At 38.5% G+C, this 21,039-nt stretch overlaps 1 protein-coding gene across 1 annotated transcript in view; it reads right to left on the reverse strand.

The window, feature by feature from the left end:
- ROR2 (receptor tyrosine kinase like orphan receptor 2) overlaps positions 1-21,039 on the reverse strand; it is a 44,969-nt gene that overhangs the window by 13,579 nt on the left and 10,351 nt on the right. The window contains exon 3 of the mRNA XM_005423575.2: positions 19,998-20,028. Within this exon, the coding sequence (XP_005423632.1) occupies positions 19,998-20,028 (31 nt within the window). The remainder of the gene's footprint in view (positions 1-19,997; positions 20,029-21,039) is intronic.

Genomic DNA, 21,039 nt, shown 5'->3' on the forward strand with positions numbered 1-21,039 from the left:
AGTAGTGAAAAAAAAAAAAGCAAAAAAAAAAAAAAAAAAAAAAAAAAAAAAAAAAAAGTGTCTCTAGAGTAGGGCATCTAAAAACTTAATTAGCTTTTGTAACTAAATGGTTCAAAAGTCTGAGACACCTCTCCAACACTCCAATACCAGCAACATTTGAAGTATTACTTCAATGCTCCTCTGCACTTTGTACTTTATTATCTTTGGATATTAACACCTGTTTTGGTCATGTAGGTTCCCCATTCCTTTACAAATACTTCTACCCTTTCTTTGGATACCACATGAGCAGGAAAAAATGATCAGTAACTACAAGTAAAATTTCATAACTTTAGCTGTGCAGAATCAGCATGAAAACCTGACAACAGCTAGCCAGCATTGCCTGTGCCTACTGCGGCCCCTCACACTGATACCTTATTCTGTCTTAGGAATCTTCTCATTTTTCCTCTGCTGTGTCTCCCTGATAAAGCCCACCTCTTTAGGGGAATGTTACCAATATTTCTTACACTTTGGCCATGGAAAGTTGGGCAGGACCATCTATACAGGTAGCCAAAAGGTGTAGCAATCACCTTTTGGCTACCTGAACTAGCAATCACCACTTGAGCCGCATCTCTTCTTTGCCTCCCAAAAAGACAATGATTTAACAGGACTCTTGAGAAGTCATGGATATAAGGCATATCATGCAGTTGTTATCCAGATATGGCCTTTATAAAGCGCAATTTTTTCTACATACTCTGAAACTAGTTCTACTTCCTCAAAGATACGCAAGTTTTTGATTAGGGTGGATAAAGTAAAGGAGGAGTCATGGGATCAACTACTCCCTGCAGTGACATTCTTTCACTCTTACAACAAAACCTGTAATTTTGCAACAATCGCATCATGCCTGAAGGGACAAAAATATCAAAGCATTTTGTCTGTGCCTGTTTTATGATCCTTGACCACCTCAGTAGGAAGTCAGCAATTCCCAAAAGGAGCTGAATGAATATGAAACCTCTATTTGACCTCTTTCTAAAGAGTAAATTCATACCCCTATCCTGCAGAACGAAGTCTGCAACGTATCTTACTGAAACTGTATCTCACACTTCAGGTCTCAGTTCAGGGCTCGCTTGCCAATACCAAAAAAGAAAAAAAAAAGCACACTCCAAACAGCATGGGTTTGGTGACAAAAGCAATGTGATCTCTTACTTAGTTCCGTTTATTTATTTTTGTCAAGAACTTTTAAACACAGCTTAGATATTATAAATACACACATATGCTCCCCTCTCCCATGTTATAGTCAACTGCTGATTGTACTAAACTAGATATGACCATTACCGTGGACATAAGCAAAAGTAAACAGTAACCTGATGTCAGTTAACTCTGACAGAAGCGTGGCTGTTATTCTACATGCACCTTTGTCAGGTCAGGAAACTCAGTGAATGCTGTTTGACTAGTAGTGGCATTGAGAGAACAAAATTACATTAGTCTCCTTAGGAAAAAAATTAATTTCAGCTGCCAAAGTGGCAGCAGTGAGAGTCTCCTGACAGTTTATTCTGTCCTTCAGCTATAGATACCCTTGAGACACGGCAAAAAAATCTGCAACAAAAAGCAACCTGGGGAGAGTCTGACAGTACAACATAGGAGTAGTATGAAGCGCAATTCAAACAGGAGCCCTTGGAACGATGTGGGGCTTTGAATCATGCTCCAAACAACATGCCAGCAACTTAGTTGCTGATCAGAGCATTAACTAAAAGCTGTTGAAAACAGACAGAAATACTGCCTCTTCAATTTCCTGCTGCTTGAACTATAATGTCTGCTCTGACCAAGAACCTTGGTGAAAGGAACCCCGAAGAGTTCAATTTGTTCCACTTGCAGAAATCTTACAAGCTATCCACCACGGGTACTTTTTTACCTTTATTCTTTAGTTTGCACATGTTTCAAGATAGTATTAACTTTTCTCTCCAGTGATTTTCTTCCATTTTTTAAGGGATTTTTTTGGTGTTTTTTTTTTTTTACAAAACAGAGTCAGGCAAATGCTAAGTGTTGGTCTTTTTTGCACCTTTGCTGGAAGGCTGAATCAACTACATTGCACTTGGAAACTGAATTTTCTCAGCATTCAGTTGGAATGGAGGTAAGGTATTCTCTTACTGAGTGAACTCTGCTCCCAATTATTCGACATATGTTTGAACAGAGTTTGGATTTAAAAATAAAATTGTAAAGAATATGACTAAACAGGCCTTTATTCATAAAACCCCAATTTTCCATACTTCAGGTTCAGTGTTATCAGTTTCTCAGACCCACAAGGTAACCTTCTGCCAGAACAATTCAGTTAAGAACTAAGGTTTCTAATCAAAAGCAAAAGTAGAAGAAGCTCCTACTTCAGTCACACATAAATAAAATCAAAATATTGATGCTATTTTTATGTACAACATGGAATTTGTATGAGGTCTGGAAACATCTTGACAAACCAAGCACTGATAAGCATTTACAAGTTCCTTATCACACATGCACTGCAACACCTCATAAAATACAGCTTGCCTTCAGGTTTGTAGGCAGAAGTCCCTATGAAATGGAGAATTAACCAAGCAAGCAGTGTAGAAGAAGATGCAGATTCAATCATACAGTGCTACTCCTCCCATTGTGAGAAATCATAACTTCCAGAAACATCTGGGTCTATAAAGGAAGAATTGGATGAACCAGGTGCCTCTGAAGAGGAATAAAACCTAGCATGATGAATAGAAAATTCTCTAGATGGAGGTCACGCAACTCTTCCGTAAGATAGCTATCTGCTCTAGAAATACATAAAGAGATTTCTAAATGTCCTGGAAAAAAACATAGTGGACACCACTACCCCTACCCTCTCATTAAGCATTACTTTAATTTTACATATGACACGGAAAGGACACCAAACAAAATACTACTGAAGGAAACACACTGGCAACAAAGACGCTTTTCTTCATGGAAAATTTGAAATGTGGAAAGAATATGTCTGGGCACAATACACTATATGCTATCTCTGTAACACCACCTATTGTTTGCCACTGTCACAGCTGAACAGACTAGAGGGCATAAGAAACAAAAAAGTCACAGTAAAAGAAAAAAGGCAATCATTGAAACTCTGTCTAGTACTAAAATCACCTTCTGAAGCACCTGAATTTGATGCGTGTTTTCAGTATGTATTTAGTGCCCCTCAAAGCACAGTAAATGCAGACCCTGTGGTTTTCCTTAGAAATAGAGAAAACACATGAAGCTCTGTTTTTCGCAAGGATTCACAAAGGGAATTATGATAGCAGAACTGAGAGGTACCAGATATTAATTTGCTAGCGAGACCCCTTTATTCTGATTGCATACCACAAGTTTTTCTTACAAAGACAGCAGAAATTTCTAAGTTAAAACTCTTTTCCTGAAAATAGAAGAGATAAAACACCATGCACCAGCCATAGAAAGAAACTGAGAAGTTCTCAAGAAAACTCAAAAAGAATAAGTTTTTCAATTTAATACATTGAAAAAAAAAATCTCATTTAATAACACCCTACCAACCTCCCCTAGCAATTATATGAACAGAGATACCTTCAGCCTACACTTTATCAAAGTAAACAACATAAGCCAGTTCATAGATTATAACAGGATATTCCAAAGGTTAGCTATTAAAAAGTAGTAGAAACTTTGTTATAGAAGTTTCCTAAATGCAATTAAAATTTCCTATAAATTTTCCCACAACAAATAAACCTCTTCCTCTTTGACCCTCTTCCATGGTGTCCAAGGATTAAGCAGCTTTTAATCAAGAATTGTTAAATACTGAGACCTCCCACTAATGTTCCATTATAAACAGAATGGTAAGGCAAGGACAAATGCACAGAAAACCACAGACCATGACAGATGAAAGAAAAGACAAATTATATATGTCAGCCTATTTGCTATTCTTAGAGAAATACAACATTTGGTATACAGTTGCTCATCTTGTCAGGATGTCTCAGGATTTCTGATAGTTACAACTTGATAACTAATGTCAGAGAGCAAGATCAGAGGAAGAAGGATAGGCATCATATTTCAGATTATGAGTTTACTTAGCCTAGTGTGTGGCTACTTCGTAAATATAAATCACAGAAATTTCATGACCTGCAACACTAACAAGAATAAAGAATAAAGAATAAAGAGTCTATGTTTAATCAAAGAGTATATTTATATATATATTTATAAATATGGTTTGTTTATACTGAATCTCAAAATCAGGACATCTTAAAATGCTGAACTACAGTTTTTGTAATTTGTTACCCCTACTCTTGATGTATATCATATCATATCATAGCAGTGGAAAGTAAAGCCTATTTACAAGAGGATCACTTTTCAATGGTTATAATGATTTTACATCCCCAAATATTCCCTCCCCCAACAGGCCACAGATGAGATTTGAGAGAAAAGAAACATACTACCCTTGTCATATGCCATATCACATCTCTAAGATTTTCCTCCTTTCAAAAACAGTGAATATACATTAATGTAACCATAGAAAAATACTTGGTACCTTCTGGCCACGTTTGTATATTTGCCTTCAAGAAAATATCAAATGTAGTACCCAATTTCTTGTTTCACCATGAAGAAAAATTTTTCAAGAAATGCTGTCTTTTAAACAACAGGCTTTAAAATTGCTCACTCTCATAGGCCTCCCATTGTCACAGATCATCAATGGAAGTTTTACTACTGACATTCGAGGCAATAGAATTAGGTGTAAATATTTGAAGGAGAAAAAGAATATAATTTTTTTTCAGAAAGTATGGTTTGAACTATTACTATCCATTGAAGGGCTGGGCTAATGCCAGGTGCTTCTGACATCAGCCATAACACAGGGCAGGAATTTAGTAGCACACACAAATAGGTACTTGCTTTCAGTGTAGTCTTGAAAACCCAGGTGTACAGGAAAACCTCAAAAAAAACCCAAACCCACAAACCATAAAACACCCAAAACACCACACATGCACATTTGTGCCCTTCCTGCTCTGCTGCATTGGGCCCTTGCCTGAATGAAGGCTACTCTGCACCCACATCATGGGAGAAGGGCACAGGTTTCCTGCCCTGCCTGTATCCATTCTCTGAACAAACAGTTTCAGCCTCTGGCCAAAGGTTTCTGCAAATAACCCACCTTTCCGGCACTTAAAATCATTGTTTGCACATCTTCACCTGCATCTAAAGATCAGTGCTCCTGGGATATCAGGAAATCCATACTGATGTACTTAACTCCTCAAAGACAGACTTAGAATATAAAATATTTAGAATACAGTAAAAGTTTTCCTTTGCACTAAAGGAACTTAAGAAATACTATCAGAAAAGAAGGGGAGCCCAGTGTTAAAAATAAAAACCTAACAGGCAGGGAATTTGTATAAATAGTCATAGCTCAGTTGAAGTTAATGGGCCTATGACAATTTACACTCACAATGGCTATGGCCCGTGACTTCTGTTACCAAATGCTTATTGAGTGTAACAACAAGCCCCAAAAGAAAGATTCCCTTTACATTTAGCACACAACACAGACAAACATTTTGTGCTTTTTATCTGAAAAGTAGTACATCACAGAATCCCTTAAAGAATTTACTGAAATTTCCCATTACTGAACAAACAATTGTGTTGCATTTGATTTAAATATTTATCTACTAGTTACTAAAAATACAGTGTGAACTGAAACTCCATAATCAATGCCTAAAATCAGTAAAAAATAACAGTTGATCTTTATTCTACTGTTTCTATTAGATGATGTATTTGTTTATATTAATCATAGGACCTGAGAGTGCATTTTAAACCAGCTTACAGATAAAGGAACTAATTGAAATGTCATCAGTAAAAACACAGCTACAAATGAAACTATTGTTTGAGACAAATAAAGAGAAGACATTTGTCAAAGAGAAACTTGTAAACTTTAAAAACAACCTAATATGTAGGCTACTGAAAATATTGCCAAAATGGATTATGAAATCAGTACTTTTAAATACAAAACTCAGGTTCCAAAGTCTGTCTCTAAAACATAGTCTAAATAATATTTTAAACATATATTCTAATGTTATTGTGGAAGGAGGAGTCTTTTGCTGCTAAATATTTAAAAATCATTTAAAGACAAGAAAGGGGAGAAAACATCAATAGGGTTTAATCGTAGGCCTTCAGTGACTCATGACCCAAATTGGTCTCCTCAGTAGGCATTGCCTTAAGTGGGTGTCAGCACTCTTAGCTGAGCTGGGTCCTTGATAAAAGATACTACGATCAATTATTTAAGTGGATTAAACCAAAGGAAAATGATGTTGCCTTCCTTTCTTTCACACACTCATCCACTATTTTTCCTGTAACATGAAAAACAGCCCTCACAGGCAAACAAATACAGGAGAAAGAAACACATGAAACAGAAGCAGGTTGCTCGTTAGATAACACTGCATGCTGATATGGTTTCTTGGTATCATATCTGCGGGTATTTATTACTGCTTTGCATCTTTAGAAAAATTTTCAGTGTACCAAAACATGTTGTAGTTCCCAAGTACAGCACATACAGAAGGTATAGACATAGGTGGCAGGGTTGCTTTTACTACAATAACCTGGGTAAAACAGTCGAGGAAGCAAAACTAAACAAGGACATCAGTGTTCTGAATTTCTGTAAGAAATAGAGGATTGTCCCTAGCTGTATAACCAGCCACAATCCTCTTGATTAACACATGTAACTTCAAACAGATGATCTAATATTCTGCCAACAACATTCTACCTTCTGCCTACAAACTCTCTCTTTCAGTTAACTCAAAGGACATTTTTGTAAATTCTCCCTCTGCTTTCATAGGTGTTAGCACGTTGGGATGAAATCTTGAAATCACATGAGTCAGCTGGCAGTCCAGGGAAGGCTGCAGATCTGTTTCGTTGAATGTCAGGAACTTTTAACAGAAACATTTCTGTTACAACCACGGTTAGTAAAAATTTGAAAAGAAAAACCTTCAGAAAACTAATTTCAACACATGGGAACATGAACCTGGTCATGCAGCATTCCACCTTCTCACTCACCAAAGAAGCCATTATGAGCCTTCTTCCCCACCCCTTTTTTTCAAGGCATGTTATCCCCCTCAATGTGTTACGACTGTCTAATAAATTGTCTTTCTCTGACATCTCCAAGGAAAGTGAGCAGGGCCAACAGACCCTCTCTGAAGAGCCTCTAACAAGCAGCTCCCTCTTCCCTCTGCTGACAGAGGAAAGTAAAATTCTTAGCTGTTATCCACCCTCATCCTGCCATGCCACCCTGAGTGAGTGAGTACACATAGGTAAGCTCTAAAAAGGTCTTAGAAAAGTCCACCGGCTGAAAATCTCTGAACTGCTGCTGTATCAGACAGGAAAAAAAAAACCCAGCAGGGCCACCCAGGGCAGCTCAGAGAGGGCTCCAGCAGCGGGGCTGCTCATGCCTTGGGGCCAATGCAGGGGACCACGAAGCTCCACCCAGGTGGCTGGGCTTCACCAAAGGAGGGATGTGACTAAGAGATCATGTCAGATACCAGGGAAGATGGGAAAGCCATGCAGGAGAAGGAGAAAAGAACTTTGATGGCTGTGTTGCTGAGAGAGTGGGGGAAGGGATATCTGACCAAGGGGAACTGGCCTGGGAGTTGGGGTCCCTTCTCGCGCAGTGAATGGGTGAGAAGGGCAGCCCACCTTCCACCAGGCTACTCTGACATTGTCTGGTGTGATCCTCTCTCCACTCTCTAAATGCCACCAGAGATAAGCGCAATATGGTAATTTCTTACTTTTACAAAATCCTTTACATCTTTAGGTAGACCTTAATGCATTCTGATTTACCTACAGAAGCAGATTTTATGAACAAACAGGAATTTTTTACTATAGTTCAGTTGATTTAAATCTCCTGATACACCTATATATATATATGTATATGCAGCAAGACAGGCAGGAAGTAGAAAGTCTTGAAAGAAAAGACTGTGCAAGAATGGCTGAAAATTGCAAGTTATAAAAATCCAAAGAGGAGGGAAGGTTAAAAGAAGGACAAAGGAATAATTTAAAACATAAAAATTAAATCCTATGGAAATGTCTTAAAGCTTTTCATTTTGGATGGCTTTTTTATCTCTTTTTTTTTTTTTTTTGAATTATGGGGAATATAAGCTTTCTACAAAGTACTTTCTGCCTTTTTATAAAAAGTTAAAAAGTTAGAACATTTTTGTAAAAAGTAAAAAAGTCAAAAGTCATTATTATATGTTTTAAGTGTCCATGTCATTAAAAATGTGATCATTTCTGGAAGAATATGAGCACATGAAAAAGTGAAAATAACTGTACTGTCATAATTTTTTTTCTTCTTTCTTCTGTTTTTTTTTAAAACAGAACAAAGATGGATTTTCTATCTCAGTTACCACAGAGATTATACATCTGATAGCAGAGAGCTTTGTAAAACAGCTAGAAATTCTCCCAGCATCAGCTATAAATTTGCTATATAATTATATGTAGAAGTGTGCATCTTCCAAGTCTTTTGCAGAACACTTTCATTCAAAGTACAGAAACATCAAGTATTTAAGAACATATAATACTGAAACGTCAGTTTTCCAGTCTTAAGGAAAAATTAGCATATTCTATCTACTTGAAAAAGTTGACATCTTTTAAATTATGTCTTTAAAAACATCTCAGTGACAATATGAAATATTTGTAATTTTCTCTGCTACTTTTTATGTATGCAATACAAGATAATTCTAGGCAACACTGCAGAAAGTTAGAGTTTGTGAATACTTCCCAATATTACAAACAATTATCATACCCTCCCTTCAACATGGCTTATTTGAGATTAAATTTTCCACAGTCAAAAGATAATTTTTGCCTTGTAAATTTTGGTTACTTTTAGGGAAATTGTTAATGTTTCACAAAATAGGGGCATGGAATTTTTTATTATATTTTATTTCTCTTTAGAAAAAAATAAATTAAAGCCCCAAACACAACCACTACTAGTAGAAGGAGCAGCCACTTGGTTGTGATGCTGTCACATTGTCTTGCTATTGAGCAGACACATGAGACATGGAACAGACTTTGTCTCTTGCCATGAAACACTGCCTGAATTTGTCCAGTCTTTATGTAATTTCCACCTAAATGCACTCATAAGCCCAGTCTACGAGTGCACCTGCTATTCTCCAAACACTGTGCCTACGGCAGGCTTTGCACCCTTTGAGTGTGACACAAGAAAACTGCTTGGCATCCACGGGTATCTCCTAAGGTTAACTGAGGCGCTGCCGTGAGGAGTTTGAGTTGGGCCCTGGAGGACAGGGACTGTGGAATGGGATGAAGAGTCAGGGCAGGGATGCACACCATGGCTACCACCAGGGGAGCACACGTCTCCTTCAAATCGAGAGCAAAACCTAACAATTTTTGTGTCTCGCCATTTCTGTCTGTCAATGGATGAATAAGGATGTGTCTCCACCTCTGGGCTGGTCTGTACTGGAGACAGCAGTCTATTATTAGTGTTATCTACTTGTCATCTGTTCCAGCAGCTGAGGTCTGGCTAGCACGGCTAAGGAATCCAGAACTCATCAAATAATTTTGGTGTGTCGTCATAATTTCACATAATAGGTTTGTTGGTTTTTCCGTATTAGGAAAATTAGCTTTTTCTCCACAGGAAATTCTATGACAGTTTCAAGAAGGCCTCTAGAGTTCTCAAAAATTAAAAAGAAACAGACACACGTCTGCTTCAGCCACTGGAAGAGGGTGAAAATGAACAAACTTTGGGTCTGTAGCTTGCCTTTTCTGGAACTGGGGTAAGAGTGCCCTGAATCACCCAAAAATGCTCGGAGGCTGCAGTGCTCATACAGTGTCGACATAATGCCAAAGGTAACTTCCCCCTTACATTTCTCCCTTTGGACTTGAAATTACTTACTGAATGTTTATCAGACTGTATTTTAAAGACCCCTTTCCTCTTTTTCTTTTTTTTTTTCCTGTGTACAAACAATTAATCCTGACAGTCACATTTTTCCATTTAAATCTTTCTGCATTTAAATCCTTCTGCATTATAACAGTGGATGCTGGCTGCATTGTTCCACAGGCAAAATAGCTCATATTCTGAAGTCAGAATTAATTTATTTTCAGATGCCACACCCATGATGCTATGCAAACATCATTAGCTTGATGTTCTGTGAATAGCAATTGTGACAACAGCACAGCTCTGTAAATTAATGTAATTGGGTTTAACATTAATAAACTGTTCCCAAATCAAAACATGTGGCATACTCAATTAGGAGAACAAATGCTTCCCCAAGTTTCGTATTTCAGCATTTAGTTCTTAATGCTTAAAAAGTGAGATCCTGTATATATTGATACACCTGTCAGTCTGAGCCGTAGAGTATATAAAGGTAGAATGACCACTCACAGCACATTCTTGATGGAGTATCTGAATCCTGAAACTACTGATGTTGTGTTACATTTTCACTTTTCTCTCTATTCCCCAACCCTGTAAAAAAATAGGCAGCTGAACTTCATTACACACTGAGGTTGTCTTCTCTACAATAATTACCAAGTGCAGTGCAAAAATGCTACTTTGCAGCTATCTACAAATGAGTATCACCACAGCAGCTCCAACCTGAAAAGTGACTACATCTTCAACTCTGTAACATGGCACATCTACAAGCATGCCTTAGCTCTAAGATTCAAATTCCTGCATAATTTAGCAGATATTTGAGCTGAGAGTATGTCTTTATGTAATGTAGCATTTTATGGTTGGACTCAATGAACTTAAGGGACTTTTCCTACTTAAATGACTCTATGGCTGGGAAAGCCATAGAAAAAGGGATGCAGCAGGACCCCCAGGCCTGCAAAAGGGATCTGGGGGTGCAGGTGGGCAGCAGCTCAGGGTGAGCCAGCAGTGTGGGCCCGGGCAACCAGGAGGGCAAACCCCACCCTGGGGTGCAGCAGACACAGCATCACCAGCTGGGATTGGGATCATCCTGCTGGATTCAGCCTGGTGCCCCTCACCCTGAGTCCTGTGTGCAGTGCTGGGCCCCACACTCTGAGAAGGGTGGGAAGGAGGTCCTGGAATGGTCCAGAGGAGGACAACAGAGCTGGTGTGTAGCAGTCCCTATGGACACAAGCAAGGCTCCTTGGAGGATCTGAATCAGCATTTTACTTCCTGACTTCCTAACCCCCACCCTAGAGCATATCCCTGTAACCCGGTGGGTTAGGACTTTAACCCCTTGCCATTGGTCCAAATCTCAATCCTCCTAAACCCTATAAAAGGGGCACATTTTAGCCCACTCGTGGGAACAAGTGCAGACCAGACCCTTCAAATCAATAAAGACATCTCTGTGGAACCTCCGTCTCTTCTTCTCCTCTCTCTCTCTCTCTCTCTCTCTCTCTCTCTCTCTCTCGTCCGCTGTGCCTCTCGCCCTGGGCTAACCCTGCCAAGCAGGCAAGCTGAAATCCTGAGCTGAATCTCACTAGAGCTGACAATCACCTATGCTCGCTGGCAATAGCCCTACAGCCACGCCTGAGCTACGCTGGGTCCTCGGGGGTTCTGTTCTCAAGGGGAGCAGGGCTCCTGAGGTTAGCTGAGGCAACACAGAGGTATTATTAATACTGGTGGAAGGCCTGGAAGCAATGTACCTGAAGAGTGGCTAAGGATTTTGGATTTGGATGCTTTTGGAGAGAAGGAGGCTGGCAGATGATCTCACTGCTCTCTATGGCTTCCTGAGAAGGGGAGGAGGGGGAAGTGCTGGTCTCTTCTCCCTGGGTTCCAGCTACAGTGCACGTAGCTTGGCTCAAAGCTGCATCAGGGGACATTCTGAATGGACATCAGGAAGCCAAGAGGGTGGTCAAACTTAAACAGGCTCTCTAAAGAGGTGGTCAATGCCCTGTGCCTCTTACTGCCTAAAAAGGAGGCATTTGAACAATGGTCTTAATAACAGGCTTTAACTTTTGTCAGTGGAGTGATCAGGAAGCTGGAACAAATGATCATTGTAGGTACCAGCCAACTGGAGCTACTGTATTTTATTGTGCTGTATTGCTCTGTATTATACTTTATTGTATTTTATTTTATTATATTATTTTCTATTCTGTGTGTTTACTCCTCTACTAGTTAAGATTAAGCTTTCTGAGGAGTATGAGAAACTGCTGATGACACATGGTTCTTGCAGCCCTACTTTTAGAGTAGTAATACCTCAAATACTTCAGACTTTAGACTTAACAAAGCAATACCAATTTAAAAGAACAGATTTTTCTTAATGGATTTTCTTTCGCCTCCTCCAAAAACAATTCCCTCCGTCACTGTTAATGCTATTTCAGTCTTGAATAGAATTGTTCAAATATTATTGGTTCATACCATCTGTTAGACTTTTTCTCAAGTACACTAGACTAGCTGCATCTAGGTTTTTTGGTTCTTTCAAACTGAAATAGAGAACATAATAATACAAAAGTAGGGAAAAATCTAACCATAAAGCCATAAAAATTGCAAGGATGATTTATGGTGTGGTGTTCCAGCATTATCTCATTTTGTTAAATTACCTACTTTTCATTAGAATAGTGTTCCTTTATCTTTGTGCCTAACTACAACATTCACCCTTTCCTTGTACGCACTTAAAGGCTATTCAGCATCCTAAGGAACTCTAATTAAACTCAATGTGGCATCAAATGCCTACAGGAAGTCTCAGGGACATATAACTGTCCTTTTGTAAGACATACAATAAATACTTTGAAAGCCATTTAAGCTACTGAACAAATGAGAGTACGGGAGGGATAGAGGGAAAGAAGTAAAATCTAAACACAATAAAGATTGCTGGTTATATCAGGGATGTCCAACAGCTGCAGTAGCTACTTGCCAAAACCCCAAGGGCCATTACTACTTTAAATATCAATTTACATATATCCTTAAAGGGAATAACAAGTGTTTAACTTTGCTTGCAACTTCTTTGGTAGTTTAATACAAACTGTTTTTCTGAGCTGCTAAAACCTAAGCACCTGCTGCTGATCTGGAATTTGCTGGAAGAGGGCATGCTGGGGTCACACATTTACAAAGAGCTGTAAACTGGCTCTTTGCCATGTATTGCACAGCTTATGAGTCACACCTTACAGCTCGCCTGATATGACAGCCTGGGCTTTTTTGGCTACCAAAAACCTAGCCACTATTCTGCAGAGTAGGAAGCAGGTTCTCCCAATACACAGAATTCCCGACCACAGAAAACATCAACTCCCTTAAATATTCACATACAAGCTAAAGGCCTAAATTTTTGAAAAAGAACCCTCAGGAAAGGAAATGTTTGTGCTGTTTGGTGTAGTGCATGCTTGTAGCCCTACATATAATGAATTACATTCAGTACAATGCTTGAGCCAACCCATTTAAAAGTATTTAAAAGTATCTTGACAGTACTGCTAATAACAAGTGGGCAAGGGCTTCTGACATTTAGCCCTAAGTTAGGTAACTGTAAGAAATGTAACTAAATACTACTTCTTCCTAAGGTATTTAGAAACCTTGCCCAAATACAGGTCAAGTCCTGTAGGATTGCTTTTTTGTCTTTGACATCAGTCTCTCTCAGTAAAGCAGCACATTTGCATTACACTTTAATTCACACAAGGGCATTTGATTTATACAATAGCAAACAAGAAGGTAAAACTTTCATGAAGATTTATTTTTAATCACCTGAGCATATGCTTGGCTTCTTTTGTTATTTTTTTGTTTTGAGTTCTGAGCAACACGGGTTAGTGAGCATAACAGATTGAAGCAAACTATTATAATTTTTTCTGCCTATATATTCCCTGTAAACATCTTTTTTCAGTTCTTCCCTTCCTCTAACAGAAAGGAAGAAAACCTACCACTTGTAATAGTTTCCCCAGACAAAAAGTGGCAGAAACACAGACAACTTGTGTCTACTCCAAGATGGTATGTATGTTAGATTAAATACATATCTGGCTTTTAAAATTCATCAACTTTGTAAGCACACTGAATTTCTACTTCTATCACTAAATAATATAAAATGCATTGGATTGTTCATCATTTATTTACGTGTGATTAGAAAGCATTTAAGTGGAAGATTCAAGCTGAAGAAGCAATGTCATGTGGGAAGAAGCTGTGATTTGGTGTGGTGCAAAACAACCCAAAACAGTATTTCCACTGCTCTTTAACTCTGCCTTGAATTACACATCTTCTGGGGTTTAAAAAGAGTGGGGGGGGAAGTATTTTTTGAAATGCATGACTAACATTAGATTAAAAAATCGGGTTTTATTACAAGATAAACTGTCAGCTTCCTCTGAGCACACCCTACATCTCCGGGCAGAAGAGTATACATTTTAGTTACATGTTAATTTGTGATGTCATAAACATCTGAGCCTTTCTAGGCTGTATCCAACATAATTAGAGGAAAAATGGAAAAATTGCACTCTAAAATAGATAAAAGAGAAGAAATTTAGTGTAACCTTGGTTTTAGTTCTGTCCTTAATCCAAATTTCATGTCTTGGCCTGAAGGACTGTCAAAGGACATTTAAAATGATGAAGTCAAAAGTAGATCTGAGATTGTGGATCAAAATCCCCTGAAAGGAGCCCCAAACCCACAGGAGGGTGAAATACAGCCTCCCCCTCAGCCTTGAGAGAAAAAAAGGAAAATGACACACAGGGGCTAGGAGGGAATTGCAGCATGTTTCAGCCAGATCCCCAAATTGGATTGTCAGGGAGTCAGGAAATCTGCCAAGACAAACACATGCTGTTTAATGTAGACCAGCCCGAGATAATCTGTGCCTCAGTTCCTCACTCATAAAACAGGATAACATTCCAAACTTTATGGGGAGAAGAACGTACCCAAAACACTTTGAAATAATCTGATCCCATAGCAGAAGAAGGCAAAAAATCCCCAAGACCCGCCATCTCCATTTGATGTACAAAACATGGAGAGACAAAGGTTAAACAACTTGCTGCAATCACACACAGACACTGGAGTACAGTCAGAAATTAAATCCAGACCTCTGAAATTACAGTCCTGTGTTTTAATCACAAAATTCTTTTTTTTTCCTTGATTAAAACAGGAAATGAAAACACAAGTATGAGCTTATTCTGTAACTTCAACATATTACCACAAGCATCTTAAAAAAAACATACATAGTTCAAATATGGTTGTCTCAGCCACATGAATATTTTGGTGAAACAAAAAGCATGCATGTCATTCTGGAGGAAGCACATCATCAAACACCTGGTCCTTATGGGCCTGAATAAACACTGTAACTTCTGAGTTGAAACAACCTTGTATTGTTTTAAAAAAACATCTGTTTATGTGAATTTTAATATAACCTTGTATCATTTCCAAGATTAACAACAATGTTATCTGTGGCTAAACTATGTTGAGACCAAAGAAATTTGCCACACCACCTAAAGAAAGGAAGAAGATATAAGTGGTGCTGCTATTTGACTGCAAGGGAAGCGTATTTTCTTCTTAGTATGATGTTAGATACCTTTGGCTTGCCAGAGCTGTGGGATTCATGAAGATTCATCACATGATGAGAATGAGTTTGTTTCCATCATAAAGATATATGAGTGCCCCTCACATCATGCAGAAATTTCCTTTTGAGGTCACAGAAAAGGTGTGCTTTGGGATATGTAGACCATGGAGAATAAATTGCTCACGAACCCAACCTCCTCACTGGAGTTTTAACAGAGTCACCTTACTGGTTTTATACATTCTGATCTCCAGTGTTTGAAAGGACTGTTTTTTTCCTAACTACACTTGCATCATCAATTTTCTTCAATGGCCCGAATCTTAAAAAAAAATTGTTGTCCCAAACTACTTGAAAATCAGACATAAGAACATGCAAATTTCTTCTGAATAATTAATATCTCAAAAATTCCTCCACAAAGTAGTGATTGCTTCTATTTGGTGGCAGTGTTTCTTCTCACCTATTTTTCCTAAGGATTCAGTATACAGGCACCAAAAGTTGCAAACCCATAACAGATCTTAGTCAGAGTTCAATAAAAGAGAGACCTCTCAAAGTTTTTAAAAACCCAGTTCTCCTGCACAGGGCTCAGCTCCTGGCATCCTAAGCAGACTTCAGAAAGGTCACATAGGGAAAAGTGCAGCAGTGACAACAGAGCTGTTTCCCATACACTTGGCTGAGCTTAGGGGAATTTCTTTCTGCCGGCATTCTGTGTGCCTTCCTCACTTCACAGAGGCCTGATCAAATTTTCCAGAAACCCATAAGAGTCAACAAAGGAAATATTTGAATATTAGATATCTTCCATCCCAAGCTCCCCTCAAGATAGTACTACTATAGTTAAACCGCTTAAAAACCGGAATTTGCCCAATGGGTAAAATTTAATCGAATCATTCAATTCAAAAGAAAAATATATTAGACGAGTGAACATGCAGTCTTTTAGAATAATGTTATCTTCTAAGAAAAACACTTCTAGAAGGAAAGACAACTGTTTCTGCCCTTCTACACTTAGACTCCAAGATATTAATGCCCATTGCTTTGTTTTAAATAATGGTAAAAAAAAACATTCTCTGGTATTTGTTAAACATTTATTTTATATTCACACACTTGTATCTTTCTGAACAGATAGGATGTCTCTCTTTTGAGAGGCAAAACTAAAAACACTAATGATGCAAAAAGTAAAAGCATAATGCAGTGAGAGAAAGGATTGCTAAAGGGCTGTACTCTGGTAAAAAAACCCTTTAGTAGCACAGTCCTCTGGACAGCAAAGGCTAATCAGAAACTATTTTCTTGACCATGTTTTGAATTTATTTCTTTTGTAAATTAATCTGGATTATCTATTACTATCTTCAACAATTTTAATACTTTTGATAAACAAGATAGATTGTAATTCTCAATTTCTCCAGAAAAATGCCCAGAAATTTTTAGACGTGTGGATCTTGACAGAAAATATAGACGTCTCCAAATAATCCACAGCAATTTAAGACTATGTATTTGGTGGAAAGATTTCAGATTTAGATTTTTATGAAAATGCCTCACCTTCATTACCTGAAGGTCAAGATGCTTTTTTGCACTAGCAAGTCTGACTGCATAACACACATTTTCTCTCTGGTAATCTTTAATTGCCAATTAATTCTAGATTCCACAGCACGAACTGCATAAAAATACCTCGCTTGATGGTATCTACATAGGTAATGTTTCTTATCCCTTAATATTCAATAGGCATAATCTTAAACCAAGTTACAATGGTTTTATGTTTCAGGTTTCCACTGAAGCATGTCTTTTTTGAAGCACTAATACCAGCAGCAATGGCTCTCGCATGGCTCAGTGTGAGGCTGCACTGTGCAGACAGTGAACGGAAAGAGTCCTTTGTTCCATGAGACCTCCTTCCAAGTAGTTAGGTATTCCTTTGCCTTTTTCCACCCTTCCTCTTTTCTGGCCTACAAACTGACCCGCACAACTTTACGCAAAATGTTCGATTTTTCTAAAATCAGGGTCAGTTTCTGAAAATAAAATAATTCTATCACCAAAACATGGCATTTTATTTGAAGGACTGATTTTTTAAAAAACTGAAACAGAATTAAGCACGCAATGAGGCAAAGATCCCTAATCCGTGAAAGCTCCTGGGCCTCATATGATAAGACCCTCATGACTTCTCACTAGACCTTTGACCTGACCTAGTTTTTCTAAAGTTTCATGTTTCTGTCCAATCTAGTCGATATTAAAAAGAAAATAATCTACCAACAGTGTACTCTTCACTTCACCGTTTAATGGCAGGTCCAGAACAATGATGGCACACTACTGCTTCCCATACCAATAGTACAAGACCCATTGTGAAGTGTCATAAGCCAAATGAAAGGATTTTTAATTTTTTTTTCCTAGTTATTTCTTTATTTTAACTTAGCGTTCCAAACCAGCAAAGGTTTTAATGCAAAGCATTAAAAACCTAGGAAAATAGGATAAGGAAACCTAGGAAAACCCAGGGTAAAGGACGTCCTGGGAACTCTAATTTACTTCTACTTGAGGAAATCATGAAGTAATTCCTTTTTTCACTGTATCAGTCAAAATGTTCTATTTATGTTGGTATTAGTGAAATATTAACAAGTTCATTTTCAGTATAGGAGAAGCACTTGGAAAATACTAGGGAAGCCAAAAGAAATAAAATTAATTACTTTTTCTATAATATAAGAGTGAAGCAATGCAAAACTTGTTTCCCAGGCTTACTGGTATGACACAGACCAGAAAAGAAAGGCCAAGGGGAATGTACCCCATGATAAGTAAGAAGGAAAAACTGGTGGTGACTGATAGGGAGAAAGATGAGTTATTCAATGACTTCACTGGCAGTCACCCTTTCCATCAAAGTCCACGATCTTCCCTGTGGGTATGGAGGAGTGAAGTCTCTCCCACTAAGTGAAGAGCAGGTTTGGGATCACTTGATGAAGCTGAGTAGTCCCAAGTCTATGGGACCTGATGAAATATGTTCCAGAATCCTGAGGGAACTGGCTGATGTTGTTGCCAAAACAAGCTCATCATATTTGAAAAGTCAAGGCAGTCAGCCAAACTCCCTGGTGACTGAAAAAAAGGAAACATCACTTCCATTTTTAAAAAGAGGAGAAAGGAAGATGTGAGCAACCACAGACCGGTGAGCCTCACCTGTGTGCCTGGAAAAATCACGAAGCAGCTCCTCCTAGAAGTTATCCCACAGCATATAAAAGACAACAAGCTGACCCAAGGCAGCCAGCACAGCTGGTATATAACATATTATAAACATAAATAAAATATTTTGACTGATACAGTGAAAAAAACAATTACGTCACGACTTTCTCAAGTGGAAATAAAATAGGGTTCCCAAGATATCCTTTAATAAGGGCAAATTGCACCTACCTCACAAAGTTCTACAAGATCGAATGCCAAATGCTGTACCAGGGTTGGGGAAATCCCAGACATGAACACAGACTGGGAGATAAGTCACTGCCAGCAACCCTTTGAAGGGGTTTCTTGTGGATGAAAAACTGGAAGTAACCCAAGAATGTGAGCTCTCAGCCCAGAAGGACAATTGTACCCTGGGCTGCATGCAAAGCAGCGTGTCCAGCAGGGTGAGGGAAGGGGTTCTACTGCTCCATGTGGCCCTCATGAGACCCCATCTGGAGTCCTAGGTCCAGCTCTGTTGTCCTCAGCACAAAAAAGATGTGGACCTCTAAGAGTGGGTCCAGAGGAGGCCACGAAGATGATCAGAGGGCTGGAGCACCTCTCTGTGAAGACAGGCTGAGAGAGCTGGGGTTGTTAAGCCTGGAAAAAGAGAAGGCTTTGGAGTGATCTCACTGCAGCCTTAGTGCAGGACTAGGGGCAATGGCTTTAAACTGGAAAAGGGCAGGTTTAGATTAGATGTTAAAAAGAAATTCTTTACTCAGAGGGTGGTGAAGAGCTGGAACAGGTTGCTCTGAGAAGCTGTGGATACTTCAGTCCTGGAAGTGCTCAAGGCCAGGCTGGATGGGACTTGGAAAAACCTGATAAAGTGGAAGGTGTCCCTGCCCATGGCAGAAGGGTTGGAACTGGGTGACTTTAAGGTCCCTTCCAATCCAGACCATTCTATGATTCTCTTTTCATCCTTACAACTGAATCAGCAGGTAAACCCAGGCATCTTGCGGAAATCACCAAACCACCACTCAAATCAAAAATCACACTAACAAACAGAGGTTTTTCCTAGCTACTCAGCAACAGGATTTTAGTCTTGTTTTACCTGGCTCTTCAAGTTATAATCATATAACATGGGTAAATTTGCAACCACAGCAAGCTAAGCACTTTACCATTCATTTTTAACCACTCTTCTAGCCCACACTTGCCCTGTAAACAATTACTGCTCCAACATGACTTTGTGGTAATTTGTTTGTTCAATACATGAAATAAGCAAGCAGAAGTTGCTCAAGAATAGTCAATCAAATCAAAAGCCATTGTAGCCTCTGTCTAAAAAAGTTGCATCCATTCTGAGAGTTTTTGGTCAAATTAGATACTTTTAGCAAGAACACTGTGGTTGCAGGCAGTGTTTACTGAGTTTATGAACTAAATTCTGACAGAACAAAAGTAGTCAGAGCACATTAAGTAATTTTCCAAAGAGTACTTACTGAAGATTGTGATTTGGGCTGTTTGTTGGACCTGCAAACATAAAACAAACAAGTATTGCTGGCAAGTTTAGCTCAAGGACAACATAATAAAAAAAGTCAATAGCAATCTAAAGGAAATTGTCTCTTTAAGGAAGGTTTATCCCAAGATCCAAACAAAACCCTCTGCATTCCTGAACATAATTATATATTGTTATTTTCAAAACCACAAATAAAAATCACATGAATCTACTGTCTGTTCCAGCAGCAACTCGAATGGACTTAAGTTTTTTTTCATAAAATATTTTCCACCATAAAGGCACAGGTAGTTAGACAAGGTGTTATTTTAACACATCACTTACCTTTTAATAAGCCCCAACTTGCCTTACTATCAGAATTTAGGATGTGGCAAGGGGATGATCAACTTTTGCAACAGCAGAAGCAAGGGCCAATACTCAGCACTTCAGTACTCAATAACTACAAACTAAACTGTGGAATCCATTATTTACATTACAAAATAAGAAAAAAAAATAGAAAAATGCATCTAGAATTTTTTCTGCCATTGCTCCACAGGCAAGCTAAATAAAAGGTTAGCTTCCAGATTGGCCTATTAAGTCTCCAAAATGTAATATAAGCACTTGTTCAAAGGTGTGATGTACCTTCACATGTCAAAAGACAGAATTTCAGGCCACGCTTCACATAGCAGTACAGAACTGATATTCAAAAAGATAGGTCCAGAACTATGAACATCACACAGAAAACTGCTTCTCATTCTTCTCATCAGTTTTTGGGTTTTTTTCAGAGACTGAGTTCAGCAGTAGAGTGAAAACTCCAGGCAATGAAATGTTACCTTTTTGTCCTTTTTACCAGAACTTCTTTAATTTTTTTTCTTCTGTGTATTTACAGACCTCCACATCTGTATTTACTTTCTTTTATTACCACTAAAGGGGTATCAAGTTCAACTGAGAAGTTCTGTGCTGGGAGAGAGGCCCCAGGCGCTGACTTTATTTTCTTTTGTGTTGAGAATTTTTCTTAAAACGTTAAATTCATTTCTCATTATGCTATG

This window comes from Geospiza fortis, unplaced genomic scaffold, assembly GCF_000277835.1.
Source record: "Geospiza fortis unplaced genomic scaffold, GeoFor_1.0 scaffold167, whole genome shotgun sequence".
Lineage (NCBI taxonomy): Eukaryota > Metazoa > Chordata > Aves > Passeriformes > Thraupidae > Geospiza > Geospiza fortis.